General features: G+C 42.4%; 1 protein-coding gene across 6 annotated transcripts in view; it reads right to left on the reverse strand.

Annotated features, from left to right (window-relative positions):
• Window positions 1–19,886, reverse strand: part of ccdc9 (coiled-coil domain containing 9) — a 25,504-nt gene extending 5,618 nt beyond the window's left edge. The window contains exons 1-15 of one of the 6 annotated variants that reach the window (XM_032512037.1): window positions 19,751–19,886; window positions 18,903–18,981; window positions 18,658–18,762; window positions 17,528–17,677; window positions 14,244–14,314; window positions 13,511–14,183; window positions 12,471–12,554; window positions 11,913–12,077; window positions 11,616–11,797; window positions 10,692–10,753; window positions 4,557–4,677; window positions 2,908–3,022; window positions 1,720–2,227; window positions 1,280–1,543; window positions 822–985 (exon numbers count right to left, since the gene is read on the reverse strand). In XM_032512037.1, coding sequence (XP_032367928.1) covers window positions 822–985; window positions 1,280–1,543; window positions 1,720–2,227; window positions 2,908–3,022; window positions 4,557–4,677; window positions 10,692–10,753; window positions 11,616–11,797; window positions 11,913–12,077; window positions 12,471–12,554; window positions 13,511–14,183; window positions 14,244–14,314; window positions 17,528–17,677; window positions 18,658–18,762; window positions 18,903–18,905 — 2,667 coding nt within the window. In that variant the 5' untranslated portion in view covers window positions 18,906–18,981; window positions 19,751–19,886. Of the gene's footprint in view, window positions 1–811; window positions 986–1,279; window positions 1,544–1,719; window positions 2,228–2,907; window positions 3,023–4,556; window positions 4,678–10,691; window positions 10,754–11,615; window positions 11,798–11,912; window positions 12,078–12,470; window positions 12,555–13,510; window positions 14,315–17,527; window positions 17,678–18,657; window positions 18,763–18,902; window positions 18,982–19,750 lie in introns of all 6 variants that reach the window. The other 5 variants (XM_032512039.1, XM_032512038.1, XM_032512036.1 and 2 more) reach the window with 5 other exon arrangements.
• Window positions 19,887–21,159: the final 1,273 nt, after the last annotated feature.

Below are 21,159 nucleotides of genomic sequence, written 5' to 3' on the forward strand. Positions count from 1 at the left end.
CCAAATCTACTTTTGCTCATTTTATGGGAGAAAAAAGGGTCTGTGCGCCGGGCACATTGTTCAAAAGGGTTGTACTTAGTGTCGTCATTAATTCATTGGTGTGTTTTGGCCGTAACATGCAATAAACTAATTAGAGTGTCATCTCCCATTCCCTTTAAAAGACAGGCGCGTTTGTATTGCATTGCTTTTATGATGGCGAGTTTGCACCATAACATTTTTATTTTTAATCAATTGCATGTGTGTGTGCTGCTGCGCATTGTGCCGTACTGTGCCGGGAGCAAGATAGGGCTCTTAAAGACGCGCAACAAAGCTTTGATTGATGATTTTAAAATTTGGTTTGTTTGGTCGGACAGTTTAACTGGAGACATCCAGTTCCCAAGATTCCATGAATGTACAGAGAACAGAAAATAGGCTCACATTTCACTTTGATACCTCGTTTCTCGAAAAACAACATGCCAAGGAAGAAGAGAACAGGAGGGATAGGGGCAATATACATCGCCGCAGGGAGTAAATACAACAAAGACCACCAGGGAAGGTGGAGTTAGTACTTTCAGGGCATCGCAGGAGGTGCAGGAAGACAGCCAGGTCCAAACAAACAGGATTTGTGTAAGTGTATAAATACATCTTTGAATGTGTCATTCGCACCATACAGCTACCACCATTATTTATTTAGACGTGAAAAAAGCAATTCTGGGTGAACGAGGAAAACTAACAAGAGGACCCACTCACAAAAATAACAACAGAGCGAGGCGTGAGAGGATGTAAGAAGTACGCAGGCGGTGTCTCAGTCACTAATAATGGCCACACGTACCTGAGGATGTCTGCTCTGAGGATGTCTGCTCCGAGGACTCCACTGCCTCTGCTGTTGGAGCAGCGTCGGTCGCAGCAGGCGCCGGGTCGTCAGCTTCCCCTCCTGCTGGTTCACAGGAGCTCTGGTCTGCTTCCAGCACGGCTGGAGACAGAGGAGGGGTGTCGACTTTGTCTTCTATCACAGAGAAAGTAGTGTCTACATTACAGTGTCTCATCTATTCGATTGATTTCTTACACGTGCACTTGATCCACCACTCTGTTCCAGACAGAAATATCTCAACAGCTAGCAGCAGGAGAGATGGATTGCCTTTCACACTGCCTTGAAGTTTTGTTCAGGCATTCATGGTGCACAGAGGATGTACCCTACTGACTCTGTAACATGGGGTTCTGAGTAAAATATCTGGACAACTAAAGGATGGATTGTCTTAATATTTGGTATTAACATTCATTTTTTTTAGGTCTGTATTACCTTGTGATGGGGCAGCAGGTGTATCCCGGTCCTTTGACACAACAATCTCACAGGAAGCAGGGTTAGAAACCTCACAGGGGGCGGAGTCAGAAACCTCACAGGGGGCGGAGTCAGAAACATCACAGGGGGCGGAGTCAGAAACCTCACAGGGGGCGGGGTCAGATGGCAGTGCAGTGGGGGAGTCTGTGGGGACGGACTCTGGTTCTGACACTATCACAGTCTGCTGGGCTTTAGTCTTTTCTGAAGGAGAGGAAATATCTATGGCTGGGCATGGGAAGACGGGGGGGGGGGGGGGGGGGGGGGGGGGGGGGGGGGGGGAATGATCAAACGGGGAGAAGGTGAAGAGGCAGGGATGGAGAGAGTAAGAGATGAGATACGGTGAAGCACAAAGAAAGTCAAGCACAGAACAAAGAGAAAGAGACACCTGGGCCGTATCCTACCTGTGTCCTCCTCTTTCTGTGGCTCAGCGGGTTCACCGGAGCCGGTAGCTTGGCTCTCTGTCACCTCCTCCAACTCCTGCTCCTTCTTCTGGGGGGGGCTGGCCTCAACGCTGGGGGGTTTCAGTGGGCTCTCGCCTTCCATGCTGCTTCGAGGCGACAGCATCTCCATCTCCTCCCCCCAGTCGGACACAGGCTGGTGGCCGTCCAGCGGGTAGAACGGGCTGAGGGGCTTGCCCCCCTCTGGTGACTCCTGAACTGCTGACGGTGGGGGGATGTGGATCTTGGGCCTGGAAGGCCGCTGCTCTTTAGGGCTTTGTGCTGACGTCCGTGGGGAACAAGACGTGGGAGATGTACGGGAGTTGTCTTTGCTCTTGGTCGGTTTCTCTTTCCCTGAGTCTTTCTTCTCATTGCCCCTGGAGTCTTGTTCCGAGTCGCTCCCCTCCTCATCTTCTCCGTCACTGGCGTCCTCCCATTCTTCGTCGTCATCTTCTCCGTCCTTGGACTCCACCTGCAACAAAAAAAAGAAGGAAGGAGGGGATTACTGGGAAAGTAATGGAAAAGAGTTTGCAATCAAAAACCTGCAACAAGTCTTTGGGCAGTTGGGGGAAACGAAACAAGCTGTTGATAAGATGAACCTGAACCCGTTAGCAAACGGCTAGCTATTTACACATTCAGCATTTACTCTCCTCTGTTGAGCTTTTAGGTTTGTTCTCCACTCCTGAGGAAAACATCTGGCTCTGTAGCTGCTAGATGCTCCAGTATGTTCACCTGCTTTGTTGCTAAACAGGTAGAGTACCGTGGGTTTCAGAACGTTTTGCTCTAAAACACTTCATTCAGTTGAGGGGAATTGCGGTCAGGTGATAACTCTGCAGGTTCATCACTGTGAGGTTATATTTTCATACCGTTACATCCCTAACTACGAGCAACTTCTTCCACATAAAAATTGATTGTAGCGGTTCAAACGCGTCCATGATTTCCAATGAAATGCACATGCAGTCTATGTGCCCTAGGTGGTTAAAGTGCTTGCTTAATGTTCCAGTTTTTTAGGATCTTTCCTTCTTTTAATAAAAACAGATATATCAAAAGATGTCCAGTTAAGAAGCCTGCCTGGGTTTGACTGCAGCTGCCCTCCCCTCCTGTAAGCTAATGGTGAGGTTGTTTGCATTTTTAATGAAGAAGCCCCTCTACCTTCTGTGTTGCAAGAGGTTTGGATTGTACTTCCTTCTCCTCCTTTTTGGTCTTCTCCTCTCTCTTTGTATTGTCCTCCTCTTCTTTCTCCCCTTCCCAGCGGTTGTCGTGCATGCTGTCAAAGGCAAGTCAGACATGTCAGAGGTTCAACACATCAATGTTAGAAGCAGCACAAACAAATATCAATGTTAGAAGCAGCACACACAAATATCAATGTTAGAAGCAGCACACACAAATATCAATGTTAGAAGCAGCACACACAAATATCAATGTTAGAAGCAGCACACACAAATAACGCTCAACAAAATAGCATACGAGTAAACAAATGGACAGAGGAAGAACATGTATTACAATTACAATTATTATTATTATTATTATTTTACTTTTCACCATTCCAAATCCTTAATTATGTTAATTATGTAAATAACGTATAATAACATTCCTTTATGTAAATACCGTACATATCCAATTCCTTATATTTCTTTACTTCTTTGTATTTCTACTCTATAATATTTGTGCAACTGCAAGACGGAGTTTCCCTTCGGGGATCAATAAAGTATTTCTGATTCTGATTCCGATATGAAAACACCCAGAATTGTCCCAACACAGCCAATGAAAAGAGAATATACAGTCAGACGGCAGGATCTCTGCAGATACAGACACCAACACACACTTCTAGTGGGTCATGAGCAGTGTTGTAATGTAATGGGAGTAAAAAAACTTTGTTATTGTACTTAGAATTTTCACATATCTGTACTTTACTTCATTTATATTTATAGGACCTACACATTTACTCCACTACATTTCATAAATAAAATGTATAACTTTTACTCTGATACTTCCCCCCAAGCATCTACGATAGTCGTCAAATAAATCAGAGGAAATTTGTCAGACTGCAAAAAAGCAGGATGGGTGAATCAGTGTTCATTGCAAGTTAATGCAACGCTCCACTTCAGTAGGTGAATGCTCGTTTGTTGATGTCAGACTTCGAATTTGATGTTTAAGGTGTGGAAATACTGAACATTTTGCTCTACTATAAAGGAATTTTTTTTTTTAAACTTTTACTTCTAATAAATAAAACCATTTAATATCAGTAAATTACTTTTGATATTTACAAAAGTAAAAGTACTCACTTTGCAGAATGACACATTTTAGAATAATGGATACAAATTATTGCTGCAGGAATGTGTTCATCTCTTTAAATTTAATAACTTTATATACTGCTGTCACCTATTAGTGGATTTATATTATGTATTGTTAGAATTATGAGAATTTGTAACCAAAGCTTTTAAATAAATGTAAAGGAGTAAAATGTACAATAGTTGCCTCAGATGTAGTGGAATACAAGTATAGCAGCATTACACTAAAAAACTCAGGAAAATACCCTCAAAATTGAATAATTGTATTTAGTTACATTCCCCTACTGTGTAGATTCACAATAACAGGCCAACACATTGAGACCTTCATCAATGAATCAATCTTGAAAATAATAATTAGTTGCATTATTAACGCCAGTAGTGTCTTCTAGTGAGTTGGCTGTCCAAAGGACACCCTAGCTGTTCTACAGAAGGCTCGTTTGAGCGTGAACTGACAATCTGAGGACCATTTTTGCCAGAAGAGAGACCGTGATGGCGTCTGTGTGGATTTACCTGTAGCTCGGTTTCTGTCCTCGGCCCCGACCTCGGCCCCGTTCGCCTCTTTGCCCTGGGGTCCTGCCCTGGGACAAGAAGTCGCCAATGGTCGGAGCTTTAGGAGGCCGCTTACTGTCGTCTGGAAGAAAAATGCGAAGGCAAGTATAAATCAAGACAGTTGTAATATTTGATATAAAAGAGTAGGTTGAATCCGAGAGGAGAGGGAGTGGAAGGTGAGAAAAGAAATGGTGGACGTGTGTGGTCTAATACTCTAGTATTAGTATTCCATATTAATTATGTTCTGTGTTGGAGTGGCATTCTCCAATAATTCATTTTTTTAATGATGAGATGGACATTGATGCTGAGAGAAAATGTTGTGCAGCGGTTGCAGTGCAACGTAAGAAAGAGTGCAAATATATAAATAAAAACCAGAGCAAATTCACTCGCCCACTGTACCCAGGGTTCAGGTTCTGAGCAGCAGGATATGGGTGATTGGCTGTTTTTAATTCAAAAACAAATATAAATAATAAATAGTGCTGAAATCAAATCAACATGCTAGACATGTTAACATTTGCATTTAGTAAAAACCTAAACAGTCCATCTTTGCTGCTGTGGTCGGAGTGTCGATGTCTCACGTAACATCAGAGTCAACACTGACAGCTGAGTCCACCTGAACTCTGGGACGTTCGTTTGTTAGATGGCGGGTGATGGATGGCTCCGAGTTGGAGGGAAGGAGAGATCAAACTGATTTTAAAGGAGAGCTTTAGACTGGCTTCCATGATACTGTGTGTGTCATAGAGAAAATACATCCTTTAAAACAGCTCTGGATTATGATTGGCTCGGCTGCATTTGGAGCTGTCGTAAAATACTTTAGAAAACTAACCTGCGACTCCGTGTCATCAGTAGCAGAAGAATGCTTATTTATTATCCATAAATCTATGCATTTTTTGTTGTTGTGTTTGTTATGAAACATGGCCAGTTAACCGTTTAAAAAAAAAAAAAAAAATAAAAAAAATCAATAAGCCCCAAGGTTTACAGAGATTTTAGAACAGCTAAGTGGCGTTGTAAGACACTTAAAACTACACCATTTTGGGCCTTTTACTTTATTCTATTCTCTTTTAGGACAAACATTACGGCTAGAAAAATACCGAAACAGAGCACATGTGCTGCGTTCAAGTGAAGGGGTGAAGCATATTAGAGGTTTTAATATCAACATGAAGAGTGCAGTGTACAACATAATTAGGGTATGAGTGAAATAGTCGCTTTTTTCCCCTTTTCAGCCGTGGTGAACTTTTTTGTTTTACATAAATATAATAAATCTGGGATGACAAAACAGACCCAAAAAAAAAAAACTTGGAACAAACCCTCTCAAAGTAATATTTTTTATATCAGTCGCAATCGTTGTCACAAAAGGAAAGATCGATCCATCTCTCCCCTGATGATGAAATGAGAAAGATGTTGGTCTGGAAGGGATGTGACAGAGAGGAAATGATTACGAGAGGAAGGTAAAGCAGAGTGAGAGAAACAGGACAGATGAGCAGCTGATCGAGGGAAAGAAAAGTAGAGAAAGAGGGATGGAAAGAAAACCATAGGAGGTGTGAAAGAACGAAAATGGTCCCAGTTAAGGAAAGATGTGAGAGTGGGAGGGAGGGAGGAAGGGAGGGAGGAAGCAAAGAGAGGTCAGAGAGGAGATGCAAAGGGAGGGGGGGAGGATAAGAGCTCAAAGGGAGGAGAAAAGAGGGGAGGATGTGATTAAAAAAAGGTCAGGAAGAGAAGGATACAAGTACAAAAGAAATGAAGGGCTCAGTGAGGAGAAAAGAAAAAAACTGAGAGGATGAAGAGATTTAGCGGAGAAGCTCGGGGCTGTGAAGAGGACACAAGTCATTCCAGAAATGGGGAATAAAAAAGTATCACACAGCACATCACATGCACATCACACGCACATCACACGCACATCACACGCACATCACACGCACATCAACGCACATCACACGCACATCACACGCACATCACACGCACATCACAGCCAAGGCGAGTGCAGGCTTTAATGTGGGGGCAGGTCTAATGTTAGAATCTGTTATATACTATAAAAAAAGAACACAAAGAAATGAAAGTAACCAGGACTGAACAGCCGTTAGAAATATTCATCAGCTTTTTTTTTTTTTTTTTTTTTTTAACCTTCTCAGAGTACAGATCAGCCTGAGAGATCTGACTGGGGATTGTTTTTGACTGAGGATTCGACTTTCTGGCCACAGAAAAGCTCTGGAGGGAACTACTAGACCTGTTGGGTCCTTGTAAATTCTGGAGTGTGGTCTAGACCTGCTCTCTCTGTAAAGTGTCTCGAGATAACTCTTGTTATGAATTGCTACTATAAATAAAATTGAATTGACTAGAAGAGGAAAACATGTCTCATGAGGTACTCGGAGTGACTGACGGTTCATGTCCACAGGGGACGGGAGGGACTGCGCTGTTTGACGGGTGTGCCTGTATCCAGACACAGCAGTTGGCACTTTCTCTTTCATGACTAATGATCAACAAAGACAACATACACGCTACACCCTCCTACAACCGCCAAAATACTTTGTTGCACCTCGCTGGACGAATGCTTTCACTCGCGGGCTGTCTGCTCCTGGATTTCAAACCTGCACACACGTCTTTGGACATGTGTGCAGCGCATTTGGAACATGCTTTGTGCGTTGTTCACAAACAGACTAGCAACAGTTTGCAGGGCTGCAGGAGAGATAAATGTCCAAAAGAGAAGCCCACAGTTCTGGTCCGAAGGAGAAACACACATACTTCTAAACATGATCAAAGACTTACATGGATATCAACAGGTTTTTGGGATCTGCGCAAACGTTGCAATGCCAACCTTTTCAAGAAGGTGGATGAAGAAGTGAGGGGGGGGGGGGGGGGGGGGGGGGGGGGCATAACATAAAAAGGAACATTAACATTAAATGTACATTAAGTTAAACAACTTACGTTTTAAGATTCTGTTTTACACAGTCCATTTACACGAACTACAATTAAATAAATTCATTAAATGAGAATTCTAGTTTTCTTTTCCAGGAGGCTGAGCTAGGTTTGGGAGTTTGGTAATGGGTGCCGTTGTTTGCTTCAGAGAGACCACACAATGGAACACACACACACACACACACACACACACAACAACACACACACACACACACACACACACACACAACACACACACACACACACACACACACACACACACACACACACACACACACACACACCACACACACACACACACACACACACACACACACACACACACACACACACACACACACACACACACCACGGCAGCCTTGGCCACAGGTGTAGAATGTGTGTGAATGGTGAATGTTTCCTGTATGATGAAAAAGCGTTTTGAGTACTCGTTAAGACTAGAAAAGCGCTACATAAATACAGCACATTTACACACACAAACACACAATGTAATCTCAGTCCCATGCTGCGGTCTAACCTGCGGCCCTGCCCCGAGACTCTGTACGAGAGTTACGCCCTCGGGCTGCAAAGAGGGGACACGGACACACACAGAGACACACACGGACACAAACACACACAGTCCACGAGATGAATCAAAAGACATAACCATTTAAACATCATTAATCTTGCTAGTGAGCATTCACTACAGAGGTAAACGCATGCGAGACACCAAGATGAGAGATGTGTTGTGTGGTAAAGGCTGAGGTAAAAACTGGAATGGCCATTTTTAAATTTATTTGTTAGAACTCTGAACCTCTGAAGACAGCTGAATGATGGATCAAAATTGATGAAGAAGATGATGGTTTTTTTCTCCTGCAGTACAAATGTGTTAATTTTGCCTATTCTAAAATGGTGTATGTGCATATATTTCTGCATACTGTGCTGTATGCTGCATCCTAAACAGTCTTGGAGTTGTGTAGATTTGCTATGACCGAAGCTCCTGTAGATTCAATGAGCCCATTTTTATTCATGTGTGATGATGTTACATCACAAAGTGGCCGTTTCAATGTAGTGAAATTTATTTTTTGAAACTTGACCTCACTGTATAAAATAAACCGGTTCCTGAGGATAATCACATCCTCATGAAACTATGAGAATATCTTTCATATCCAAGCAATTGGTTATGTAGCTGAAATACGCCTTATCAAATCGATGTTGAATCGAAAGTGAGTGGTGATGCGTAACCCTACTCTAAAGATGAAATGTTATTTCTGCATCTGATCAAGTGGACGTCAAAACTAGAGCCCGGCCGATAAAAGGATTTTTAATATTGATACGAATATTTGGTTATTTAAAAATTTGATATGCCGATTTGTACTTAAAAAAACACGTTACAAAACAAACAGATTTCCCTTACATTAGTTATGTGTAGTTATTTATGAGTTCTCACTAACACAATGTGATAATACATTTGTTTTATTGTCACAACGGAACATCAAAGTATATTAAAGTTCAGATAAATAAAATGTATAAAAATACAAACTTAAGATATGAAACTTAAAGTCCTTTGAACAAAAACACAATAACAAAATAATAATCAGTGTGTCCAACAGGGACGTTGCAGAGCGTCCTCTGGTGGACAAACTACGCAACGCCAACGCTCATAACATGGTTGACGGCCTGTTTTTATTTTTTAAATATTCATTTATCAAAATAATTTATTTGTCAATATAAATGATCTTTTTTAATTTTTTTAATCAGCCAATATAAATGCTGATACCGATAGATCAGTAAATGCCTAATATCAGCCCGCCAATACATCAATCGGGCTCTAGTCAAAACTATGGTTGAATATTTTATGATTGTGTAGCCCTGGAAAGATGTGACTTGAATTAAGAAAAAGGTCTTCGGATATTTTTTTGCATTTTATTCTGTCAACACTGAGCGATTTTCTCGGGCCACTACGGTAAAACTTCCCCAAAGAAACGCCTTAATTATTCATTTTTATTATCATTTATGTTTTAATCATTCCAGACTTCATTAAAAATCTCTAGTTGTACGTGTTTACATTTACATTCCAAGCACACAGCAGGAGGAAAGAGCAGCATTAAAGATGCAAAGCCACTTGAGGGACTTTGACTTGTGTCCTGGGATTACCACAGACCCGCAGTCAATTACGTTATCATCCGGATGACTGACTGAAATTACCGACACGCCTGAGCAGCGCAGCGCCACGATAAGGCTGCTTACACTGTACAGAGACTAAACGTGTTTAACTGGCGTCAGGGTTAAATGTCAATTCACACAAAGACGGGGCTCTAAAAACTAAACTTGTGTTAAAACTTTTGTTAATTGTGATTTAAAAATTTAAAAACCCAAATTGTTTTCATGCTAATATTGCTTATGTTTTACATCCATAAACTGCAGATCAGTTTAAAGCAGTTTAAGAGTAGTAGAGCAGCAGTTTCAGAGTAAAATTACAGCACTTTTAAGGTTCCTCAACCCCCAAAAAAAATATCTTAAAAATATAAATGCAACTGTGAAATATTACATTTACAGAAATTCTTTGATAGCAATCGATCAACGCAAAGTGTCACTTTGTTTGTGTTTATTGTTTACCAGCTGCTCAAAGGAACTTTCTGTTTTAATCCTGATTATTTAATGCTGGGTTAGGGTTAGTCTGACGTGAGAGGACAGGAGATAAACACACAACGACAGGATTGTCTCATTGTTTTAAATGAGTGATTGTGTTGATGAAATAACTGATTATGTTATAAGAAAGCTCTGAGATATATAGACACACTTGTTTATTTCTTTGTGTATTTGTGGCTGGTTTCTAATGGTCGTGGCTGTTTATCCACTTGTTGTTTTCCATGAAAGACAGCTGGGGTCCTCCTGAAAGCTCCTCTCAGATCAGCATCACCGCGATGTAAAGGTCGATTTGGACTCCGGGGAACTACAGTGATCATTTACATAACGAGCTTAATCAACTGTCATTTAACGGCACTAATTAGCTGGGTGTTGTGTCCTGTGATGTGTTTTTACAATGTGCGTCTATGTGACGACGTGTTGGACTGACATCGTGTCAAATGAGCTGAGAGGTGGGATAGAGGTTGCCAGCTGTTGTGTAACCACAGCAACAGGATGTTTTTGTGTGTGTGTGTGTGTGTGTGTGTGTGTGTGTGTGTGTGTGTGTGTACTTGCCTCTCCTGCTTCCTTGCTCGGGTGTGATGCCCTCTGAGGTTACATATGGGTCCTCCTTGAACCTGTGAAAAAAGCTGCAGGGTTAGAAAGACACGCACGCACGCACGCACACACACACACACGTGCATGCGCGCGCACATGCACATCCTTCTCGTCAGGCCTGTCAGTGGAAATAAAGAGGATGACAAACACTGTCTACCATTTGGAGGACGAATTCAGGTTCTTTACTTAAGTAAAATTACTAATACCATCAAATGATTATTTTCATTAATCTGCTGATAGTTTTCCCTATTAATCAGTTGTTTGGGTTGTAGAAATTGTGAATGTTCATCACAATTACCCAAAGCAACACCTTCACAAAGTTATTTTGTTCAACCGACAGTCCAAACCTCAACATTATAACTAAAACATTACAATTATTAACATTAATAAAGAAGGAAAAGATGCAAATGTTCCTGTTTGCAAAGCTGACACTATGAAATGTTTTTACATAAAATCTGATAATCAATGAATCGTTTGACAAAAACGAGGCAAAAATAATGTGATAAGTCACTGCTTTTCTTTATCATCTGATTGTAAACTAAATATGTCGGGGTTTTGCGCTATTTATCAAATAAAACAGCAATTTGAATAAATCATCTTGTGCTTTGGAAAATTATAGCAGACACCATTCCTTTTTTTTCAGACAAAACAATCAATTACCCAAGAAAATACCCGTCGGATTAATTGATTAGAAAAACAATTGTTAATTGCAGCTCTAGATTAAAAAAAAAAAAATCTAGTTTTTAAAAACACAGGCACTCAATGACATGAGACACCCAAAAAAATCATTAAACAGTCTTCTGCTTGATGCTCGTCCTCAGGCAAAAAAAAATCTATCACAGAAATAAATTCAAACGGAAGATGAAATGTGATCTTTCTCACATGTTCTCCGTCTTCTGTGCGTCCCACTCTCGTCTCCACTGGCCCGTGGCGTTGCGATGGCGCGCTAGTCTCTCCTCGTCAATCTGCTCGCGCTCCTTCTTCCAGCGCAGGTACTCTGCTCTCTCCCGGCCGGTCATGGACATGGTCATGTCCATGGAGCCTTTCGGTCCGGGCCTTCGACTCTACGGAGACAGGAGGGGGTCACAAATTTAGAAAATTGAACAATGCTAGAGGAGAACGCATAAGAATGGTTAAACGCTTGGCTGTTAAACCTCTTTAAAGAACGGCACTACTCACGGTCCACTCTTTTTCCAGTTCAGCTCCTGTCTTCACGTTATCAAAGTCCAGTCCTCCCCAGTTCCGTACATGTCTCCTGCTGCCCTCCTTGCGGTCGATGTCCGGCGCTGGGCCTGAACGTCTCGGGTCGTCCAGGAAGTTTCGGATCGGCTTGTCTCCATCCGGCTAAGGAGAGGAATTGTAAATGTAAAGCTCAGTCACAATGAAATCGCTTCCTCTGTGTTCATTTTGAACACAGCTTGCTATGATAAACATGATGAAGTAAAGCCTACTGAGTTTCCCCCCAAAACACAATATCAACACTAAGATTTTGTACTTTTATTATGAAAAAGAAAAAACAGACCACAGAAGGTCAGCAGATTTTAACTCTGGGACGACTTAATAAAAAAAGGGATACGGTATATCACAATTTAAAGTTTATCTTTAAAGCTGATTAACAGGCCGACAAATGAGATTCTAGGCATGAATCTCTGGGTGGTTTTGAAAGAAATCCAAACCACCAAAAAATGTGCTAAAACACTAAAATAATTTTTTTTTTTAAAACAGGGACTCTCATACCCGCTGTCCTCTCTCATACTCTGCTATTTTCTCCATTTCTTCATTCATCTTCTCAATGTTCTGTCGTCTCTTCTCCTCCCATTCCTGTCCAAAAATAACAACAACAACAACAACAACAGCGGCATTGATTAATGACCGTACCAGTCAGGTGCCGGTACCTGAAATTTGGTTCCGGTACCCAACGGTACCTTCCCCCCCCCCCCCCCCCCCCCCCCCCCCCCCCCGTTACTTTTCCATCTGTAATTACAAAAAAATGATTTCAGTTGTAAAAATAATTACAAACCTATTAATCCTATTCACTTAGTCATTTATTTAGAATATTTTACACTATTTTGAATAATCATTAATTTCTTACTCACTGTAACTTTTATTCTTGTATTTGTATAATCATTCTATTTTAGCCTATTTTATTTCATCATGACCGTTTTCAACTTTAACGTTTTAAGTAAAGCACTTTGAATTGCCTTGTTGCTGAAAGGTGCTGTAGAAATAAAATTGCCTCGCCTTACAACCTCAGCCTGTCAGTCAGTAACTAGGGCATAGAAACCTGCTTGTCTTGAAGGAAGCATAACGTCATATCGTTAATATCACATAACAGTGTCAGCGTGAAGTTTAGAAAAACTGTAACCATACTTGAAACCACATGATCGGCTTTGGCGTGACTCACTGTGCCTTTCTGTCAATATGCAGCGAGGACAGATAAACATGCGCTGACGCACTCTCAAGTACAGTTTGATTTAAAGTAGACGTAATTCGTTCGGTACCCAACCCTAAGGACAAACCCGGCGTTTTTTTCCCCAAGTCCAGTGTTGACGCTCCTGCTGCATCGCAAGCATCTCAAATTAAAAAGGGCCGGGTTTTTTCATGCGGGACTATCGTTGGTTTAAACGAGGTCTAAATCCTCATCCACCACTGCCTCGACACTACCAGGTGTATCAGAAGATGTGCATACAAATTCTAATTCTGCATTTGTGCAGTTATACTGTGACTTCACATTAATAACGTTTAGTAGCTCAGTAAAGTAGTCAAGCTGCACTCACCTTGGATTTCCTGTCCATGCCACCTGGTGTCCCTCCTCCTTCTCCCCCTCCTCCTCCTCCACCTCCTTCACCTCTTTTTTCGCCTCCTCCTCTTGCTTCGCCTCCTCCTCTTCCTCTCCTTCCTCCTCTGCGTCCATGTGGTACTGACTCCCCTGGTTCTCCATCTCTGGGTGTCCTGGGTTCCCATTCTCTTCTTTCATGGCGGCCTCCCCCTCCTCTCTGACCTCCCCGACTCATTCGTCCCGACCCCGTCCTCCTTGAGGGGCTGTGGCCGTCGCTGGGCCCTCGGTGACCGTCATTTGGTTCTCTTCGGTGGCCGTCATTTGGCTCTCCTCGGTGGTCATCATTTGGCCCTCCTCGCTGGCCGTCACTGGGCCCTCGGGGGCCGTGATTTGGCCTTTCTCGGTGGCCGTCGTTCGGCCCTCCTCGGTGGCCGTCGTTCGGCCCTCCTCGGTGGCCGTCGTTCGGCCCTCCTCGGTGGCCGTCGTTCGGCCCTCCTCGGTCGTTCGGCCCTCCTCTGTGGCCGTCGTTCGGCCCTCCTCGGTCGTTCGGCCCTCCTCGGTGGCCGTCGTTCGGCCCTCCTCGGTCGTTCGGCCCTCCTCTGTGGCCGTCGTTTGGCCCTCCTCGGTCGTTTGGCCCTCCTCTGTGGCCGTCGTTTGGCCCTCCTCGGTCGTTTGGCCCTCCTCGGTGGCCGTCGTTCGGCCCTCCTCGGTCGTTTGGCCCTCCCCGGTGGCCGTCGCTCTCCTCTGAAATTTTCCGGCCACGAGGCGCTCCAGATTTCCAGTCACTCACAACTCTCTTGTCCTGCAGGAAACACACAGTACTTACAGTGTGGACAGAAGGTTTATGTCGTAGTTACGGAGTACAATATCTTAATCATTTCAGTCAGCATGCGGGGCAGGAGGTCTTGACATGACGGCCATTATTTTATATAAATAAATGTATTTTTTCCTATCTATAAATTGCAGGAACGTCTGTCTGGTATGGCTGCAGCCTGGAGACCTCCTGTCTCATGACTCTTGTCTCCATCCCGGCTGGTGTTGTCCACAAGCTTGGACTTTTCAAAATAAAAGCTTGTGTCTGGTCCTCTGTTTTCATACTTTGGTGTTTTGGATGTTTTTGAACTAAACAGTACGGCAATTATGCTAATGTATACAATTATTCTTTCAGCAGATGTCTTAGCAACAACACGATGGCGCTAGCAAAGCAGTTTTGAAGGCGCTATGCTTTTCCGTGTCTACAAAAAGCCATTTACCAACACAAAATATCAAACAAACGGCAGACACTATACAGTATTAAGTTGCTGTGAGCTGTAGACTAAACTCACCACTTCTAACCAGAGGCAGAATATAAAGTAATCTCGGAGAATATTCCGTTGCAGCATTGTGCAATGCGAGAAAATGTAAGAGCTAAACCAGGCAGACACAGCACTTTTAAGACTCCCCCCGGTTTAATTAAGTCTACATGCTAACTAATACCATTAACATCGCCAATGCCCCCGCGAATCAAATCCCCTACTTCACCGTTAACTGTCGAGCTATTAAATCTGTACGGAAATTAACACCTCTGGTGAACTGTTATATTATTACTTAACGATCCGACACAACACCGTCTCTCTCTCTGCATGCATGTGTGTCTTAGGCCAGGGAATTTAGCAGGGAAAACAAGTATTCCTGTGCTGAATTTACCCATGTATACTCAATCTGAAGAATTGTTGCCATATAAAGAGTACAAAAGCATAATCAGGGCTATGGATTATGCAAAACTACAACTTTATGAACTCCGAGAGCGAGACAGCAATAGGCAGCGATAGCTTATCAGTTTTTTTAGCTCTTTAAGCTTGGGGATCAGGAGACTGTTGTCATGCATTGGAAAAGGTTTAACAGACTAATTCACTGACTTTGCCCTTTTGCAATATAAATATCCATTCAGACTGGTGCTCATGTGCGGTAGGACCGTTTTTGTCTTGTAACCTTTGCAGGTTGAACACCGGGGGCCTGCAGTCATCAGCGGGTATTTTTGAGGCAATCTGGACCTCAGCAGGAGTCGACGGCACGGTTACACCACCAACCTTGTAGGTCTTGATTAGCAACTGTCCTGCTGCAGGAAGCAAATTAGAAACCTGCAACGAGTTCCGATCGCTACTGTCATCATTCAGCTTTGTGCTCTAGTTAGTTACAGCAGCCTATTTTCATCATATGTATGAAATGACAATCTGAAAGGTGTCTCTCATTCAGAATCATCAGAATCTGCAGCTCATTGTTTAAAACAACTGTTCTGGTTTCCTCTCACCACTTTCACAGCATCGTTATGCCACTGTACGTTACCTAAACAAAACTCAGTTGACTGAAGGGTCACCAGCTGATGATTTGAATATTCATCTTTCAGTGGTTAGCCCTACCTCTAGTTAGAAGTGGGGAATGTAGTCTACAGCTTTATAGTGTGTGGCTTTTGTTTGATATTTAGTTGTTGGCAAATGGCTTTTATTGTGTTTCCTCTTAGCAAAAAAATAGACATGGAAAAAGCGTAGCGCCATTTTTTTGTCAAACTTATTCCACAAAACAGTCACAATGTGACATTCAGCTATCCGCCCATGCTGGGATTTAATTGCATACACATTCAAACATAAAGAGTTGGATAAACAGATTACAGCTTGGTTTGTGTACTTTATGTATATATGTTTCTACAGCTTTGTATTTTAAGTCTGTGAATATGTTGTTAATATTTGCCTTGTTGAATATCACTTTTGACTGTTGCTTTAACAGAATTCTCTTACAGTTTTCGCAGTTTTTCTAAGTATCTATTAAGTATTTTATGCATGATCCTGATGATGTCGCCTGTAATTAATCACTCTTTAATTAACCTTTTCACATTAACGTGCTTGTGTATATTAATTAATATATATCTAACACACAACTGCCAGCCTTCACATGTAACACGAGAGTGGGCAAAAGAAGCGGGCCGAGGACTGACGCAGTGCATGATGGGTAGAGCGGCAGGCGTGTGGTTGGTAAACAGTTAAACAGAGTAATGAGAATCTGTCAGTTGCGTCTTCTGTCTGCAGGATCATCACAAACCAGATTAAGAGGTTACAGCCATCTTTTCTACAGCAGGGAAAACAACACCCAGTGATGGAAAGATGCATCACAGTACTCGTACAACGGATGTTCACTTATGGCTGGGCCATATGGAACAGAAAGCACAGCTCTATTTTTAGGCTAAGGAAAACAATATATATATCATGGTATTTCCTAAGTGAGCTAAATGTTCAGATGTAAGTCTAAGCCACATAAGAGACACACAGATGTCACAAGCACTTTTATTAAAACAGTCTGCAAAACCACAACCTTGAGCTTCTCAAGACAAAGTGGCTTTATCTGTTGTCAATACCGCCGGTAAAGGGAAGGGCATTACCCCCGGAAAACATTGGCTTAAACCTTATATATATATATATATATATATATATATATATATATATATATATATATTTATTTATTATTATTATATTATATGTTGCAGCCATAGACAGTATAAAAAGATTGCAGCACAGTGTTTCCATTTCTGCTCAATGTGAGAGTCTTTACTGTGTTTTTCTGTCATTTACGGACCCTCTGCGTTCTCTCCTCTCCGTTGATCTACTCTACAGACAGTTCAGAAAGCTCTATTTAAGTATAAATATCAATAAAGTAAAAAACTAAAATAAAATGTTTGCCAATAATGCCGAGGGCAGACGCTTGGAAGCACAGCGTTCTAAGCAGAGAGCAGAGAGGGCGACTCAGCAGTCCGCTGACTTATTGTTCTCTCTAAAATAACCAATATCGGGAAATCCCTATTGTTGGACGCTGTTGTGAGTGAGTGAGCCGGACAGACGCAGCGGGAGAGTGTCGGCGTGGTTACGCAGAGTTTGTGAGAGAGACGCACAGGCCCGGCTTTACAGAGGAAATGGGTCACGTACCGCCACATCCAAATATATGGATATAAACGGAACTGCATCATCCTACATACATCATGTCTTACCCCCGACGGCTTTGAAAGGTCTACTATGACAGTGAAGTTTTCCTTCTCTGACTTCCTCCTGTCCGTCTCTGGCTCATGGGGGCGGGGTTTGCGAGGTGTTGTCACGGCGATGCCCTCCTGCTCTGCTTTCTTCTTGTCTTCCTCTATTTCCTGTTGAGATCCGTGGGACAGAATGAGTGAGCTGAGTACAACAGCCGTGTCGCTAAATCTAAACTCCGGACTAAATTTTGAACAGGTATTTCAAGCAGTGTGTTCAAACTAGGGTTGCAAAAATTTTCCTTACAATTTGATTGGACTGAAATAGAAATTATAGAGGTTATCTCCTCAGGCTGTATTCAACACGCAGATACAGAAATACAAACAACCCTTCTACTATCATAAGCAGATAGTAATTGGAAATCCTTCTACTAAAAACAAATTCAATATGTTGAGTTGATCTTAAAGTCATAGAAAAAAGGACAAAAAGTTTTTACTGCGCTGGTGTTAACATCGTCGCATGCAACTACATGCTAACGGCAGTAAAATGTGTCATCTTTGCTGCCAGTGTTGTGAAATTCTCCCCAATTCCGGGGTCACATTATTCCTAAACATTCCCGGTTATGTAGTATTTGGTTAAACAGCCTTTAACTGCGATTATTGACTGTATAAGTCTTGTAATACTCCATTAGTATCCTCTGTTAACTATAGCAGCTACATGCTAACGGCAGTAAACATTGCTTCGTGGATAAGGTTGAAATGACAATAAAACACACTAGAGTTGAGTTGACTGTCTGTCTGTAAACAGTAGGCGTGGATTGGGAGTGGATTCTTTAAGAAACATAGCAAGTGCAGTCAGGAATTTGGGGTCTTTCGTCCACATGTCCACTTTTCTCGGCCTAGAAGGCACCAATTTCAAAAAAGATTTCACATTTCTACTATACAAGTGACAGAATTTAAAGATAGGTTCATCTTTCCAAAGGTGAAATATCCTTTAACTGTTTTACTCTTTTTTTAAAGTTCAATAAATGCAACAACTTTCCAAAACTCAATGGAGTAACCGTGTTAAATAATTGTGATTTTTCCATAAAGGAGCAGCCCTACACAATGAAGTTCCCTTTTGCGTGTTTGTGTACAGTGAAGTTCCTCCGTACCTGATACCTCTTGACCAGAGCTTCATTCTTCTTTCTCAGAGCTTCGATGCGTTTGTCTAACTCTGCATCCTTCTCCTCTTTGGTCTTAAGATCCACCGCTGAAGACTGGCACAGAGAGGAGGAGGAGAAGGAGTTAGGAGAGCAAAGAAATGTTTAGGAGGACAATCTGTCCTTAATGCAATACTAGGAAAATATAGACAATAATGTGGTGTTTACAGTTTTTAGTCTCTCTCCCTCTTGCTCACCATAGCTGCCCGTGACTTGTCTTTATACACAGGTGGATGGCTGCGTGTTCCTCCTGTGGTGAGGAGGATGAAGAGGAGGCTGCAGTGCAAACCAGTCAAGGATTAGTCCATTAGTTACTTGCATTTTTTTTTTTAAAGTCTACCCTCCACTATTGTCCCTTCACTTCACTGTTCATCTGAGCTTGTTTTCACAGTTTGAGTTGTTGAACTCAGGAAGGAGGTACAGGGTTCCTCTGTGCAAATAGAACAGGTAGAAGCACTCATTTGTTCCTCTCGCAGCAATGAACGTATGATTGAATTTTTTTTATGTATATCTGTGACTGAATGCCAATTATGAGTGTTGTGGAAACTTGAAGACTACACAGTGAATTAACTATTCAGTGAAACAGGAACGGTAGGAAGGTTAAAGCTAATCACAAATTAGGTTTCTGTCAGAGGTGTGTGTGTGTGTGTGTGTGTGTGTGTGTGTGTCTGTTACAAGAACCCAAATGAATAAATCCTTCTGTAAGCGTATTAGAGCCGCAGCCAGAATATAAGATACCTGAGTCACAGAAGAAGAAGAAGAAGAAGAAGAAGAAGAAGAAGAAGCAGCCATGACGCACAACACACAGACTTGCCCGGGACATTAAACCATTACCGTACTTCCACAAAATAGTCATAATGCTCTATTTTGTTTTGTATTTTTACTCTGCTGGGAAGTAATGTAAGCACACTGAGCCATGTCTGTCCCGATACAAAGCGCCGAGCCGCCACGGTGGAAACACACCACCCCGCCAACACCACCGACACACACAAAAACAGAGGAATACACATTTAGAGGCGCTCAAGCGACACTTTGTAAATATTACCTGTGTAAGGGGAGTTGTAACGACCGTAAAGAGCAAAGTTTGGACTCGTTACTCTCTTCCAATTCCTGCGCCCGTCCTCATCATTGTGGTCGGCTTCCGGTTAGCTGCTTCTTCGTCTGGTGGTGTTATGGTGGGTTGGTAAACCGGAGCATAGCGCCACCTACTGTACGGGAGGCGTCTGTCATAATCCATAGATAGACAGTAAACGAAAGGCAAACCATAGACTGTATTTACATATAGATTTATTATTAGACAGTCTATGAGGTAAACACGAAAAATAAACTTCTTCTTCCTCTTAATTTAATGGCGGGATACAAACCAACTTTTATGGTAGGCCTATATGCCGCTACCTACTGTATCAGAGTATGCAACAACATTGACCAAACGTCCTCTTTTGCCCGGACATGTCCATTTTTTACGTACTGCCCATGGCGTCTGTTAAATTCATGAAAAAGTCTGTTTTTTGCTGTTTTTCATGGGACCATTAAGCGCGTACTTATATTGACTGGCGCTTTGCACACAGTACTACGGCACTTGACGTAATTCCCGAGAGGCTGCCTCGCAGGCGGCTCTGCGACATGCACCTACACGGAGCAGATCGGACAGGGAGCTCGTACAGGGAGCAGATCAGACAGGGAGCACATACAGGGAGCAGATCAGACAGGGAGCACCTACACGGAGCAGATCAGACAGGGAGCACATACAGGGAGCAGATCGGACAGGAAGCACATACAGGGAGCATATCAGACAGGGAGCACATACAGGGAGCAGATCAGACAGGGAGCACCTACACGAGCAGATCAGACAGGGAGCACATACAGGGAGCATATCAACGGAGCACATACAGGAGCAGATCAGACAGGGAGCACATACAGGGAGCAGATCAGACAGGGAGCACATACAGGGAGCAGATCAGACAGGAAGCACATACAGGGAGCATATCAGACAGGGAGCACATACAGGGAGCAGATCAGACAGCGGAGCAGCATTGAACACAAAATGCTGAAGTGTAAGTGCAGCTTCACAGTTGAATTGCAACAAAAATAAATTCCATGTAGCATCCCGGTCGGGACAAGTGGGAGGCAAAGTGCACCGTGTGCAAATCTAGCACATATGTTTCAGTGTCTAATAAAGGTGCTGAAGATCTCAAAGCTCACATGGACACCGAAAAACCTGATCCTATTACATTGAAAAGGTTTTAAGAGATATTTAGTTGACGCTGGATTTTGAAGCTGACCAAGAAGAGGTCATATTTAGAACATTATTTCACATTAATTCATTTGAAAAGAGAGCTATTATTTTGCTACAGGTTGTTACATATTTTATTTTAGTAGATACATTACTTTGTACCATTGAGGCACAATAAAGCATGTTCATTAACCTCTGAGAAGTCTGTCTGAATTTGTGTT

This window comes from Etheostoma spectabile, chromosome 3 (assembly GCF_008692095.1).
Source record: "Etheostoma spectabile isolate EspeVRDwgs_2016 chromosome 3, UIUC_Espe_1.0, whole genome shotgun sequence".
In the NCBI taxonomy this organism is placed as follows: domain Eukaryota; kingdom Metazoa; phylum Chordata; class Actinopteri; order Perciformes; family Percidae; genus Etheostoma; species Etheostoma spectabile.